The 15,892-nt window shown below is 34.9% G+C and overlaps 1 protein-coding gene across 2 annotated transcripts in view; it reads right to left on the reverse strand.

The window, feature by feature from the left end:
- The window catches only part of LOC132127059 (inactive ubiquitin carboxyl-terminal hydrolase 53), a 49,863-nt gene that overhangs the window by 7,691 nt on the left and 26,280 nt on the right, over nucleotides 1-15,892 (reverse strand). For both annotated transcript variants that reach the window (XM_059538688.1, XM_059538680.1), the window contains exons 10-15: nucleotides 14,232-14,381; nucleotides 13,408-13,576; nucleotides 12,441-12,596; nucleotides 9,791-9,928; nucleotides 4,370-5,060; nucleotides 3,970-4,037 (exon numbers count right to left, since the gene is read on the reverse strand). In XM_059538688.1, coding sequence (XP_059394671.1) covers nucleotides 3,970-4,037; nucleotides 4,370-5,060; nucleotides 9,791-9,928; nucleotides 12,441-12,596; nucleotides 13,408-13,576; nucleotides 14,232-14,381 — 1,372 coding nt within the window. The remainder of the gene's footprint in view (nucleotides 1-3,969; nucleotides 4,038-4,369; nucleotides 5,061-9,790; nucleotides 9,929-12,440; nucleotides 12,597-13,407; nucleotides 13,577-14,231; nucleotides 14,382-15,892) is intronic.

A 15,892-nucleotide genomic window follows, 5' to 3' on the forward strand; every position in this document is an offset into this window, starting at 1 on the left:
TGGCTGCTGTCCCTTTAAGAGCAGACAGACACGCGGATCTCACCGTTTATATACTGTCTATGGATCTCGCCTCATTCTCTCACAACTCTTTTTGTTCATTTTAGACTTTATATAAATCATTTAAGATTGCTCTTATGAGGATAATCAACAAAACTGGCACTTTGGGATGTTTATTGTTAGTTCAAGCGCTTAAGAGAACTGGATTCTGGCGCCCTGTCTATGCATTGTGTGTGTGTGTGTAGGTGTGTATGTGTCACATAAGGGCATTCACAGACAGCGCATTCTCTTTTGTCTTGCCACGCTTGAAATGTTTAAAAGCATTTAAATGAATAAGAGCGTGATCATATAATGTAAAGCTAGCCAACGGATGGCAGAAAATACCGATGCTGCGTTAATTGCGTTAAATATTTTGACACGTTAAACCAGACAAAAATTAATCGCATGCGTTAACGCGTTAACGTTGACAGCACTAATATATATATATATATATACAGTCGTGGCCAAAAGTTTTGAGAATTACATAAATATTATGTTTGCTGCTAAACTGCTTTTAGATCTTTGTTTCAGTTGTTTCTGTGATGTACTGAAATATAATTACAAGCACTTCATACGTTTCAAAGGCTTTTATCGACAATTACATGACATTTATGCAAAGAGTCAGTATTTGCAGTGTTAGCCCTTCTTTTTCAGGACCTCAGCAATTCGACTGGGCATGCTCTCAATCAACTTCTGGACCAAATCCTGACTGATAGCAACCCATTCTTTCATAATCACTTCTTGGAGTTTGTCAGAATTAGTGGGTTTTTGTTTGTCCACCCGCCTCTTGAGGATTGACCACAAGTTCTCAATGGGATTAAGATCTGGGGAGTTTCCAGGCCATGGACCCAAATTTCAACATTCTGGTCCCCGAGCCACTTAGTTATCACTTTTGCCTTATGGCAATGTGCTCCATCGTGCTGGAAAATGCATTGTTCTTCACCAAACTGTTGTTGGATTGTTGGAAGAAGTTGCTGTTGGAGTGTTTTGGTACCATTCTTTATTCATGGCTGTGTTTTTGAGCAGAATTGTGAGTGAGCCCACTCCCTTGGATGAGAAGCAACCCCACACATGAATGGTGTCAGGATGCTTTACTGTTGGCATGACACAGGACTGATGGTAGCGCTCACCTTTTCTCCTCCGGACAAGCCTTTTTCCAGATGCCCCAAACAATCGGAAAGGGGCTTCATCGGAGAATATGACTTTGCCCCAGTCCTCAGCAGCCCATTCACTATACTTTCTGCAGAAGATCAATCTGTCCCTGATGTTTTTTTTGGAGAGAAGTGGCTTTTTTGCTGCCCTTCTTGACACCAGGCCATCTTCCAAAAGTCTTCGTCTCACTGTGCGTGCAGATGCGCTCACACCTGCCTGCTGCCATTCCTGAGCAAGCTCTGCACTGGTGGCACTCCGATCCCGCAGCTGAATCCTCTTTAGGAGACGATCCTGGCGCTTGCTGGACTTTCTTGGACGCCCTGAAGCCTTCTTTACAAGAATTGAACCTCTTTCCTTGAAGTTCAGCAATGAAATGCGGTGGAAAGGTTTTTTTGGGATTAAGTTAATTTTCATGGCAAAGAAGGACTATGCAATTCATCTGATCACTCTTCATAACATTCTGGAGTATCTGCAAATTGCTATTATAAAAACATAAGCAGCAACTTTTCCAATTTCCAATATTTATGTAATTCTCAAAACTTTTGGCCACGACTGTATGTATATATATATATATATATATATATATATATATATATATATATATATATATATATATATATATATATATATATATATATATATATAGAGAGAGAGAGAGAGAGAGAGAGAGAGAGAGAGAGAGAGAGAGAGTGTCTTATTGGTACATAACTATTTTAGTTTAAGTTTTAGTATTTTTAGTATTTATTTGCTTTTGTCATTTTTGTAACTGTAAATGCATTGTATATTGCATTGTATATGCAACCGTATATTTTAATTACTTTTTTTTTGTCAGTTTAGTATTGCAACAAAATTATTTCAGTTTCAGCCAAGACACCATTTCTAGTTTTCATTAGTTTTTAACCTAATACTTACATTTGATTTGTTTCCTTTTGAGAGGAAAAGAAGAAAGAAATTTTAAAAAAATATAATAAATTAAGAATATTTAAAATTGTATAATTTAAAAAAAATCATCTTTACACCAGCTGGATAAAAGATTTTTAGTGGATGCAAGTCAGTTAAATATAACATTTTCAAGAAAAAAGAAATGGTATTTCTTGCAAAAAATGTGATCACATTATCTATGTATGTTTGACAACTAGAAAGTGTTCAAATTTTTGACCAATATATCTATTGATGTATAATTAAAAACTAACTTAGGTGTTACATTTTTAATCCACTGCCATTTAATGCAATAATGCATATTTACACATCACACATTATTATTATAAACAGTGGGGCTAAAAGAGTGGGTTTTATTAAGTTATATTATACTATATATATATATATAAATGAATAAATAAATGAATAAATAAATAAATATATATATATGTAAATAAACACACACACACACACACAAATAAATAATGAATCATTTTAAATGATTAAATAATTAAAATTATACAATTTTAAATATTCTTAATTTATTATAATTTTTTAAAATTTCTTTCTTCTTTTCCTCTTTGCTTTCCAGAATGATTTCTGCTCTATTGGCTTCTGGATTCAGTCCAGTTTGAAAGGCAACACTCAGCACTTTTGAACCAATTCCAAAATGACATTTGGAAAGAACTGTCAATATAATGTTAAACTGCAACTCAAATGTGACTATTGCGGCAAAACAAAACATAACATAACAACATAAAACAAAACATAACAACATAAAACAAAACAACAACATAAAACAAAACATAACATAACAACATAAAACAAAACATAACATAAAACAAAACATAACAACATAAAACAAAACAAAACATAACATAACAACATAAAACAAAACATAACAAAATAAAACAAAACATACGACAAAACAAAACATAACAACATAAAACAAAAATAACAATATAAAACAAAACAAAACATAACATAACATAACATAACATAACATAACATAACATAACATAACATAACATAAAACAACAAAACAAAATGATTAAAAATAAAACAAAACAATGGCACCATTATATATAGCATGTTTATATCCAATGTTCTCTCTCTCTCTCTCTCTCTCTCTCTCTATATATATATATATATCTTCACACACATTAATTTGGATATACAGTAAACATCCAGCATCCCTCCCTGTCTAACTCCTCCACACTCATTTAATGTCAAAGGATGGCAGAGCCATTATTTCCCACAGCACCGAACACTTCAGAGCTTGCGCCGCAGTGAAAACAGACTCAGAACTGTCCTTTCTGCTTCACTTCTTCAGCCCATAAAGCACCTAGAGCTGGGGTAAACAGCCCCCCGCCCCGCCACGACCATCACAACACACACACACACACACACACACGAGCAGGACAAACGATTGGTCCACAAACACCACTCCCTTCACTCCAGCGGTTCATCTGATAACAGCCACACTGCCACATCACTGATTTATATGACACTACAGTATCTTTTGATATTCTGAACAATTTTATACTTATAATATTTTCAGTTTATTACATTTATAAGACCAAAGCACATAAAATTACTAAAACTTAAAACTAAAATTCAAACGAAAACTGAAAATATAAAACTAAAAGCTTTCAAAATATTAATAAACACTATAATAGTACATAATTCATGCTAAAATAACAGCGCTCCATGGGACGGTTCTATGGAAGTTAATATGCTGCCTATATAGGATACAGCGAAAAACGCAACAAGTTATGCAAATAATGTTTTGGTAATGTCTGATATGCATTATCCATTAAAAACAAAAAAAATCATAACTCAAAAGGATTAGACAGCACTTACTGTAGCTAATGGACGAAGGTGAGATCTCGGCCTTTGGATCCTCGTACCTCCTTTGGTAGTTAGGCTCCCTAAAAATACACGATGCATTGAACTCAACAGTGTTCTTCAGCAGTGCTGTGCTTGACTTCATTGGTGGACACAGTGGACTCTGTGCTCCCTTCACTTGCATGAATGTGGGAGAACACAATATGCATGGGATTTTGTCATATTTCACCACGTCATTTATGGTGAACGTGCAATAATGATGAATTTGTGAAGACTTAACAGGAATGTGCAACTAAGCTCATGTCTTTACTGAATTCATCTCTTGCAATCACATTTATATCATCATTGTAGTGGCACTTTCTAAACAATGCAAATGTCTTGACGTTGTTCCTAACAGGAATACTTCAGGTCTTACCTGGAGAGGTCTGTCTCTGGTATGGATTGCATGTCTTTGTTGCTCAGGTTCTCCACCACAGGAGAGTCCAGGTTTGCCGAGCTGTTGCTGAGACGGTCACTGCTCTCGTATCCAGATTCAGTGCGCTGGATTTTCCAGTTATCCGTCCGAATGGTGAGGTTAGTGACGCTTGATTTAACCCTGTCCTCTGAATCCAGCGAGCTCCTGCTGCCCATGTCCTGCCGCTGCTCGTCCTCGTAAATCGTCATTAAGCTCTTGGGTTTGTGTTCTTCTCTTCGGCCCCGCGCCGACTCTTCGACGTCCTGATTAAAGGCCTGTCTGCGAGCGTTGGGGTAGTTTTGATTATTATCGCTGTTTAGGACACTGTCGACGTTAAGCACCTCTCGCGTCGGCCTCCACGCTCGATTGGGCCGGCTGCGAGGGTTTCCATGCGTCCGGGAGTCCTGGCTGCTGTCCGTATCGTAGCCGTTGGCCACATCCAGCCTCCGAGAGCGGCTCTCTACGGGGGGATGAAGCGGGACGCGAGGCTGGGACTGAGAGCGGGGCTCATGGTTGTAGTGTGTGTTAGTAACAGGCCAGTGCTCGGTTTTCGTCGGACCCCTGCCCTGGCTGCTGTAGAGCCGTGACTCCAGGTGCTTGAAGCCGTTCTCCGGAGGTGACAGCGAGCGGGAATGAGGCTTGTCTGGGGAGTCTGGGGACGAGAAACATACAGTTACAACCGGCTGTTCAGATGCAAAGTAAAAAAATAAATAAAAAAAGGAAAAAGTGATACATTGTATAGTTTATATATATTAAAGTTTTAAAATAAAGTTTTTGGGAGTTTTACAAGAAAAAAAATTCATTTTTTACTTCAAAATTTCATGTTTAATTAAATGTGTGACTCGTTGTTTAATAGAGACATCATATGGGTTATCACTTTTTTTTTTTTTTTGGCTGGTACTATTAGTATGGTTAAAAAACAAATTAAATTCAATTAAATATGATACGCATGAATTTAAATTTGTGTTTTAATTAAATTAAAATGAATGATTGATCGGTTTTTCGGGGAGTATAGAGTAAAAAAAAAATGTCTGTCATGATATCCTTACAAAGGGAAAAGCATTAAAACAATAATCTTAGTTTTGCTTTTTATATTTTATATGCATTTTTTATATTATTTCTTTAAAAAAACAAAACATAAATAATAATGTTCTCTATGTATACGATAATAATAATTACACATACACATATAAATATATACAAACACACACATTATATATATAAAACAAAGTACTGTGTATATTATAAAATATATTTATATATAATAATATAAATGTATGTACACATAAATATTTGTAAAAATATTGACTGTATCTGTGTGTATAGAGAGAGAGAAAGAGAGAGAGAGATAGTACAAAGTAATGTTAGTGCATTATATTACGTTTTATTCTGTTACATAGAATAAAAATATAAAAAATTTCAAGAAGTTTTACTTATATAATATGTAAAAGAATTAAGAAAACATTTTATTTAGATATTTTTTATTGTATTTATCACATATACTTATATTTCATAGCTTTGTGTGATTGTATTTAATGCTTTGAGAAGGTCAAGGTCAAAAGTCTCTTAAATATCTAAAAATCTGACCTTTTTCTGACAAGGAAAGGTTTGTTTAGGTTGATAAAGTGTGGTTTGACTCCTTAAAGCACAATGATATTTATGAATTAATACTTCATGATGTAAACATTTTTAAGACTGAAAAAAAAGAAGAAGAAAAAACACACTTCAGTTGTAAGGATTCAATTCTAAGCTTAAGAATTTATAATCAAACTATGTATGAACAGAACTGCGTTTAGTTTTTTGTGCCACTGTGTGAAAACACAGCCCTCGTTGAGTTTCAAATCATTCATTTAAATTACACAAACACAATTAATCGATGCTGAACCCGCTTCCAGTCTACAGGCCAGAATCATCCATTTCCGACATTTGCAGATTTGCACTAATCGTCTGGATGAGCTTTTTTCTGGTGAAGGTGGCAGAGTGACTCTCTTTGGGCAGAACAGTGCTGATGTTGGCACTGTTAAATGAGCACATCCTTACTGCTCCACTGCCAAGTTCCCTATATTGTCATCACGATATTAATGCAACTTTGACTTGTGGCTGTTGCACACACTAAAAAAAGCGAATTATCTGACCTAATGAATTCTCAAACAGCCTTCACAGTTAAATGTCTACAAGATGAAGGCATTCTGGTCAGAGATCTACACGCGGAAGGCCAAAAAGCCATTAGTAAGCCACACACCGACTTAAAAAAGGGTAAAGCAAAGTCGAGCGGCTTGGCTCGCAAACCACAGTTTTACAGCTAATGAGCAATAAAAGGATATGGTCAAGTTAGTCACATGACGCCTGCACAATATGATGAACCGGTCTCACTGCACATGAGAAAATGTCATTGTGACACCCATAAACATACATCTACATGGCCCAGTTATTATTACCATGCTAGAGAAGAAGTGCACTTTATTGTTTTAAATGTACTTCAAACCTTAAAAGTATATTTCTTTTAGAAAACTGTACTTGCAGAAAATAGAATATTAATGAAATAAAAAGCCACTTAAAGAGAGTACACTTAAGTGATTGTGTTTCTAAACCAATTTGTTATGATGTCAAATTAAGTTTTGCCTTAAATCATTATGTTTTAATGTTGTGCTTTAAACTTTAAACTTATTTTGATGCGTTGACTAACATATTAAAGCACACGTGGTGTTATTAAACATTACATTTAAAAATTAATAAACTGAATAAAAATAGAATTTTGAATGAACTAAACCAACTTAATTACAGATTTCAAATATTTTTTACATTATGTTTTTACATTTACATCAATACATTAAGTACATTTTATTTATTTACTAATTGCATTTAATATAACATGCAATTAAGTGACTGAAAATGTAAGCATATTTTCCCATAAGTTGTACTGTCTTTATTTTTCCACAAGGAATTACTTTTAAAGCAATAGTTAACCTAAAAAAAAAAAAAAAACTTCTGTAGGACACAAAGTGAGAAATATCAAAGATTGTACTAGCCATTTTGCCCATATAACGAAAGTAAAGGGAAACTCTGAATTAAGAAGCTCATCCGCTTTCGTTATATGGAAAAGAGCAGCCAACAGATTCTGCAAAATCTCTCCTTTTCTATTTCATATCAAAAGCAAGACACACGAAACTGGAACGACATGAGGCTGAGTAAATTCATCTTCGAGTCCTGCGCCAGTGACAGCTTCGTTCCTTTTCCTGATGAGAAAGTGAGCTCATACTCGTCTTTGAGGCACGCATATGCTTTGACACACACACTTCTCAGCAATCATACAGTGCTCTTCTTTTCTAAAACAGACGGCTTGATCTGATGGACATGTGTCCCTTATCGCTTCATTAGAAAGGCTCCAGCAAAGCCTTTAGGGTCCTTTGAGTGAGTATCACTGACCTCATCCAGCATTAGTGTGGTTATGCAAGTGGAGCTTCTGTGCAAGTGATCCAATGCAGTGTACTTGATCTAATCTCTTCAGCAAATTGTGTTAATGTAGTCATTTTTCATTTGGAATTAAACTCCGTTACAATTAAAACCATCTGGAAACTTGGAAAAGGAGGTGGAATTACATTACATTTTGATATGTGGCCTGACTTGGCATCAAACTCTGATAGGTGCGCATACAGGAGATGTCCGCCATCCATGACCCATTATTATAAAGCACAAGCGAAACCGAAGAAACATTACAGAGCCTAGTGTGAGGATGGAGCACATGTTAGATGTAATCTGTGCTTTTAACACTCCTATTCCACGAATCTATTCCACTCCAAAGCTCTGCTAAAAGCTTCTCTATAGAGGACTGGGTAGACAAATACAGCTCAACAAGGCTGTATTTATTTGATCAAAAATTCATGGCCGCTCAAACTAATGTTATCCGATAAATGTGTGCTATTCAAGTGTGAAGCTGAACCAAGCTGATCTCATGAAAGAGCGTATAAATAGTATGCCTAATAAAAACAAAAACTTGTGGCATTGATACGCAAAAATTGACTTTGGCGTGTATATGTTATGCAATGGGTAGAAAACTGCATATCATACGCACGCAAGGGCTGCACGATAATGACAAGAATCATAATTGTCAATTATTCCCTTAAAATTGTAATTGCGATTATTAATTACGATTATCACAATTTACATTGCATGATGTTTATACCATTGTTTGATGCAACTGCATGCCGTATTTTATATGAAAATAAACAAGCTGAAAACACTCTAAATGAAAAAGCGTTAGTGCTTTTCTATACTATTAAGCCTCAAATGTCAACTATAGATCGGATTGGTTTCTTCTTTAAATTATAAAAAAGTAAAAATATGAATGGTTTTATGTTATACTAAAACTAAAATTAAAATAATGGGAAAAACCCTAAAGATAATGTAAAAAAAAAAAAAAAACGCATCTTAAGCACGCAGAATAAGATAAACAGACTTTGAACGATTAATTGCCGCTTTTTTTTCGTAATTGTGGCATCCATAATTGTAATGGCGATTAGAAATTCAGATAATTGTGCAGCCCTAATGCACGGCAAATAATTTTGTAAAAATTTAATTTTTGCGTATCAGTACCACAAGTTTTTGCTTTTAGATGCACTTTCTGCCGTCTCGGTCTCCGCGAACTTTGTATGAAAAACATCTGTTGAGAGTGAAATGTCTACTTTAAACTGAACCAATTACAATGGAAAACAAATATTCTCAGATTACGTAATCCGTATGAAACGAGTGCGTCCACTACTGCGGAGATGACGAGTCAGTGTCTCAGACTTCATCGCTTAAACCGAAATAAAGCAAGCACTTGTTTATCACTGAATTATTAAAATGTTTATATAGTCGCCTTACTGCTTTTCCATGACACATTCATAATCATTACTTCTGCCGGTGTGCTGTGGCAAGCTTTGTGTGCGCGCATGAGCACTTATTAGGCTATGCAGGCAATTAAAGGCTCATTATAATGATTTAAATGGTTTATTAATAAACGTGCGATTAGTCGACTAATGCTTAAAATGAACTATGAAAATGTCGATTATGATCAATTTAATGAATCCTTGCTTTATAAAGTATTAATTTCCTCTTCTTTTTTTTATATTACTTCACAGTTTCCACAAAAACATATGCAGAATTTTTTATTTTTTTACAACAACGAAAGTTTCTCGAGCAGCTAATCAGCATATTAGAATGATTTCTGAAGAATAATGTGACACTAAAAACTGGAATTTATAATAAAAAAAAAAATTATTTCAACCTTTTGACTGGTAGTGTATAAACAATAGTATAAGACAAGCTTGCCTTCATAGACTTCACTAATGCCATTTTATTTAAATATCTTTTCCCAAAACAGTCAAGATGTTAAATTCTTACCCCGGTGCCTCGGTGTTTCTTGTCTCGTCTGCGACCGATCCGAGTCCTTCTTAATAAGGTTGATGGGACGGCCTTCTTTCGGCAGCTCCCGCAAAATCTCCCTGAATCGACTCTGAATCGGTTCAAAGCTCATCTTCACTGTAACACAAAAAGACACACAGATATGGATAAACGTGCCATTTTTGACCAGAGATTCCACATATTTAAACACACAAGGCACCGTTTCAGCAAAATCCATATGCAGGTCCCACAGAGGTATTAAAAACTATATAGCTTAAATTAATTGGCTTTATTATAAATGATCATATATCAGGGTCTCAATCTAGAGCTTTTCTCAATACAGGAATTCTGAAATGTAAACGTAGCCATTAAAGAAATAAAATAAACGGTCAAGTATGTTTTATGGGTCTGCTGTAAAATCTATAAGCAGCACCCTTGAAATAAAGCATTAGAGTACAATTGAAGTTAAGGATCATTGGGATGGTGGAAGAAAGTGTGGCCTCTGCACTCTTTAAATACACCCCTGAGGCTTCTGGGAAGGACAGTAGAGCCCAAGAGCCTTAACGGCAACCGATGTGTGTGTGTGTGTGTGTGTGTGTGTGTGTATGTTTCAGTGTTTTTTGCTGTGCTGAAGCAGAAAAGCAGTGAAGTGTTACAAGAGAGTAAAAGAGTGAGAGAGAGACAGATAACAGAAAGAGAAAGGACATTTCTTACCCTCAAACTCACTGCAGTAACATAACGGTCTCTTAGTGAGGGGTTACTAGACACAGCTGAGAAAACATCACCCAATCAGCGATTCCCAAACATACTTAAAAGATACTGATCTCCTTCTGAACTGGGTGAAGCTTACTCTTACAGTGGGCCGAAGAGATATGTGGACATCTAAGCCACATTAAAAAACAAACAAACAGAACAAATAAAATAAAATAAAATGGGGAAAAAATCCTTAAAATTTAAGATGTAAAAAAAAAAAGAAAGAAAAAAAAAAAAGAAATCCCCAAAACCAACACTTAAAAAGCAAAGAAGAACTAAGCAAACAAGAAAAAGCAAAAAATAAAAATAAATAAAAACAAAAGGAAAAGAATAAAATAAACACAAAAAACAAAACAAAAACAAAAGCAAACAAAAAATAAAAGAAAACCAAAATAACAAAATAAAACAACAAAAAAGCAAAAAAAAAAAAAAAATCTAAACAACTAATTAAAATAAAAAGGCAAAAAATCAAAATAACAAATCAAAATCAAAAACAAAATAAAACAAAACTTACAACAACAAAAACTGAACCAACACAACCAACTACAAAAACAAAAGCAGAGCAAACAAACAAAAATACACAAAAAACTAAAAAACAAAACACCAAATCAACTAGTGCTAACAATTAAGTGTGGCTTAAGTATCATGTCATTTCTAAGGTCACTATATATTATATTCAGACTGCTTAAAAGCAGTCAAAACAATGTAAACGTACATGAAATAAACTTATTACAACTTTGTTCAAATTGCAGCTGTGCACTTGCATCACAGAGGACTCATTTTGCACAGCTTTATAAGCTATATCACCGAGCAAAAGGGAATATTTTCACTGGCTAAGGACAGAAAGCCATTACAAAGATGATCTAAGAGCTTTTAGTGGAGAGGAAACTTCAACAATAAAAAGAGAGATGCATCAAGCCATTATGGTTTGTAATAACAGAGGAATGTGGGCTACTGGAGTACGAGGACATTCGTCTCGCTTCAGGTCTTTCTTGTCTGTCTTTGTCCAAACATCCTGCGCTGCTCTCTCTCTCTGATCCTCTGGGTATTAAAATACTTAGTGGGAGAACAGTGTTGCCTCCTAGAGAGAATATTTTGACCACTGCACCGTTCATGAAAGTAAATCAAGATAATGGAAATTATTGGGTATTTTGGGTCCAGGTTTATTATAGTTTACTGAAGAAAAATAATAATAATAAAAATAATAATAATAAATAGATAAAATATTTTACTTAAAATCAAATCAACCTTAACTTTAAAATAGTACAAATTTCTAAAATAAAATAAAAGTTTGCACTTGAAATAAAATAAAACCTTTTTTTTTCCTTTTAGTGCATCTTTATGCACAAAAATAATTGAAAAAATGTATATGCACACACACAAATAAATTAATAAATACATACAACAGAATTTCTTAAATTTTACAACCAAAATTTTAATTAAAATATTTTTTTTCTAATGCAAACCATTCATAAAAACTGTACTAGTATCTCAATGATACTAAAATAACACTGGTTTGGTCTTTTTTTTTTTTTTCAATCTTGAGCGGTGATATTCATTCTTGACATTCAAATAAGAAAAAAAAAATGTCATAATGTTGTTACTTTGCACAATCATTCAGATTAAAACTCATGACATTACCTTGCAATTTGTACAAATTAATGCATGTGAATAATAGTCCTAGTCATAAACAGAAAGTCATTGTGAGTTTCAGTAATAGCAATTATGCAATTCACATCGTTCAATATATTGATTTAAGCGCTTTTATATATTTAATTCTAGCAATTTGTAGAAATTAATGAATGTAGTGAAAGAAAATAAATAATAGTTCCAGCTGATAACCAGCAAGGCATTGTTAGGTGCAGTAATTTAAAGTTATGTTTGTGTGTGTTTTCACCTGGTCCTCTGCCGACGCTGGTTTGGTTACTGCCTCGACTGAACACAGAAGGAGGCTGAGGCTTAGTACCATGCTTCAGAGTACCATGATTTGAGAAGAAAGCAGTCAAGTTTTCTCGCGTCAGCTCCAGCTTCCTTCCACCCAGTATAGGAGTTCCTGAAAGACACACAAATCATTTCATTTCTTATGCACTACTATTTCACTGCGTCTGTTCATATGCACTACTGTTATTTTACTTTATTGCACAGATTGCTGAATTCCTTTATTCTGTATAAATGTACACTTTTCGGTATGTCACCAAAACTAAAGCTTGAAAGAGTCAGAGAGGAAGAAGGGAGGGAAGGAAGAAAACCCCCTAGTTTCAAAGACTGTGACTTGTCTGAAAAGACATTCTGATTTAACTTTGTACTGTAAAATTTACATTTTCACTTAAAAATAAATAAATAAATAAATAAATAAATAAATAATTTAAAGGCACTAATACCTAAATACAACTTTGACAACATTTCCATCATTTCTTGTCTTTGATTTTTAGTGCAATGCAAACATTACATCGCATATGCATCAGTCTAAAAACAACAAACAATGGTCAATTAGTGCTAATAGATACTAACAATTGACAGATTCACATTGAAATTGATATTTTTATTTTTTTTATTTATACTTTATTTTGAACTTTTTTCTTCCAGGAAGCCAGAATCAGAAATTTCTGGTGCGTGAATAATTATCAGTGATTAATCAAATTTTTAAAGCAGAATAAAACTGTTAAAAAGGATAAGTTATTATAAAATGTGTAAAAAAAAAAAATGACAGCGCTAATATAACTATTTATTTTTGCTACCAGCAACAAAAAGTTTCAAACAAACTCATGGCAGAATCAACCTCAGTTGTCTTTATTCAAACAGTTAAAATGTGCTGAATTGACCGGAATCCAATATAACTGCAATGAAAGGTTTATTTTTTTAACCTGGTGCTTCTCCATTGACTGAGCTCTTATTTTGGGTGCTACTGCTGTTGGTCTGCGGGACCTCGTCTGTTACCACAGCACTGCCATCAGGGTTAGAGTAAAACAAGAGCAAGGGCTGGAAGTGACCTTTGATGCATTTAGTGACCACATCTTTCCATCTGGATCCCACCTGTAAAAAAGTAAAGAGTAACCAAGAATGAGCTCTTTAGCATACAGAGAGCAGTTATCTGAAGTGATAGATAATTATTAGACGTGTAGGCTTGCACGCTTCAGAGGTAAGAGTACACAGGCTGTACTACAAAAGTCTCTTCAGGCAAACAGATGTAACCTTGCTTTTTAATTACTAGACACAAGAGAAAGAAAGAGCATCAGATCAGTCGAAAAGAGACAAGAGGCAAGATTGTAAAGGAGATGAATTAAGATGTGCTTAATCAACAAAACAGCTGTTCTCTTGCATTGCACACTGGATTGGCTCTCTATACTGTAGCTTTGCACACACACACACACACACACACACTACTGTATTGCACATATTGTGTGTGTGTGAGGATGATTTATCTTGGCGGTGGAGACGGGCAGCACCAGCATTGAAGTGCATATGCAAACAGAAGCCACACACTACTGATGGATGAAGATATACAGGAAGTTACAGGAAATAACAAGTGATATGGTAAAATGGTAAAAATGTTTAGCTATCCAAATGTGCAGATGTAGGAAATGTTTGCTTAATAACAGAGCATGAAAGCCAGGACTTCTGGGTAGGCATTATGAATTGTGTAAATATATAGACAGAAGGACTAGATAACGTGAAAGTCTAGTCTCACCTCCTTGACATTGGCATCATCAAAGAAAACCCATTTGGATGATTTGGTGTGGTAGGTGAAGGCACAGTAATGTCTGCTGGAGTAACAGATCATCCCCACCAACAGCAGCTCGCTCTTCTTCGCACGCTCGTCTGTGACGCGATAAAACAGCTGCAAAGACACAACCAAATGCTGATTTTTAGACAATTATAATAAATATCGTACAGCACAGCTTTCTACTAATATTGAAAGTTCAAGGTAGTGATTCACCAAAATGTTGGCAACCAAAATATTTGGCCGAAAGTGCAATTTAAATTTTTTTTTTAATTAAATAATTAAAATGTTAAATAAATAAATAAAAACAAAAGTAGTAAATATAGATTAAAATGTTTTTTAATTTGCATGTTTTTATTTTAACAATCAAAATAACCCAACTGCAGTTCAATTGAGATTAACTGAAATGCACGATGAAAAAACATGTTTTTGTGAAAATTGTTAAAAACTGAGCTATCCTTTTATTGCAAATGAACTCTTCATATGATTTATATCGCACTTCTTAAGCTACAGTCTTCTGAGATAAAATAATTGCGTCAAAGAGTACTTCAGATTTAGAAGGCAGAATTAGGTGACGGGACGCAGAAGTATGCATGTGTTTAACAAGTTTAAATAAAGCAGCTATTGCATAACAAGACTTGCTCCTCCACCCTTGGTTCCTGAATAGCTGGTTTTCTTCGGAGCTCCGTGAAACAATGGATTCCAGGCAGGAGGAGCAATTTTCCTCTGAAGTCTCCACCATCACAGCGAGAACGGGGGAATGAATTAAGGCCTTTGTACTTGTCCAAGGGGTTTCGGCCGAGACGAATCCAATACTGGAGGGTGGTAACGTGGAAGTAGGAGTAAAGAATGAATGCTATTTACCATCTGCGACGATTCGCTTTGAGTAAAAGAACTGATTCTTCCAATCTAGATTCTTGCAAGGTCAACTATACTGTTAAAAATAAAAGTTATTTGCTGGCATTCCAAGAAAAACTTTAAAATTCCACTGAACATTCCATTCCATTCCAAATGTTCTTTATATTGGAAAAAGGTTCTATACACTTTTAAAATGTTCTTCGCACTAAGAAAAAAAGAGGTTCTTTTAAAAACTGTTCTCTGAAAGGCTCATTTGGGAAGCCAATATGGTTCTTCTATGGCACCACTGAGAAAACCTTTGGAATATTTATTTTAAAATGTATAGATGCATTTAAGCCATCTGAAATGCATGCAGCTGCACAAACAGAAGGCCTGTCTGGTGGTAAACAGCTCTTAAGCATGGCTTTCTACTCCTACACATGAGGCTGGTAATAAAGGCCATCGACACACTCGGATGCCAGATGACCTTCCACTGCAGTGGCTCTCTGGCCATCAGACGTGGGCTATTCAGGCACTGATGCAGTAACACAACCTCAGTCTTATGAAGAGGATAAACGTCTGCTTTATTTCACACATATGGTCCATGGCACAACCATAAACTGGCCTCAATGACAGCAGCAACAGATGTGCTACAAAAATAAATAAATAACTGTAAAAGAGCGGCCGTGGTGACGTCAGGAGCTTTTTATAGCCATTTAATCTGGATGGAGGCTTCCTATGAATTCTAGAAGTTATATAATAGCCAGGAATAAGATGTTCTTTATTGGAAT

The sequence above is a fragment of the Carassius carassius genome, chromosome 3 (genome assembly GCF_963082965.1).
Source record: "Carassius carassius chromosome 3, fCarCar2.1, whole genome shotgun sequence".
Classification (NCBI taxonomy): domain Eukaryota; kingdom Metazoa; phylum Chordata; class Actinopteri; order Cypriniformes; family Cyprinidae; genus Carassius; species Carassius carassius.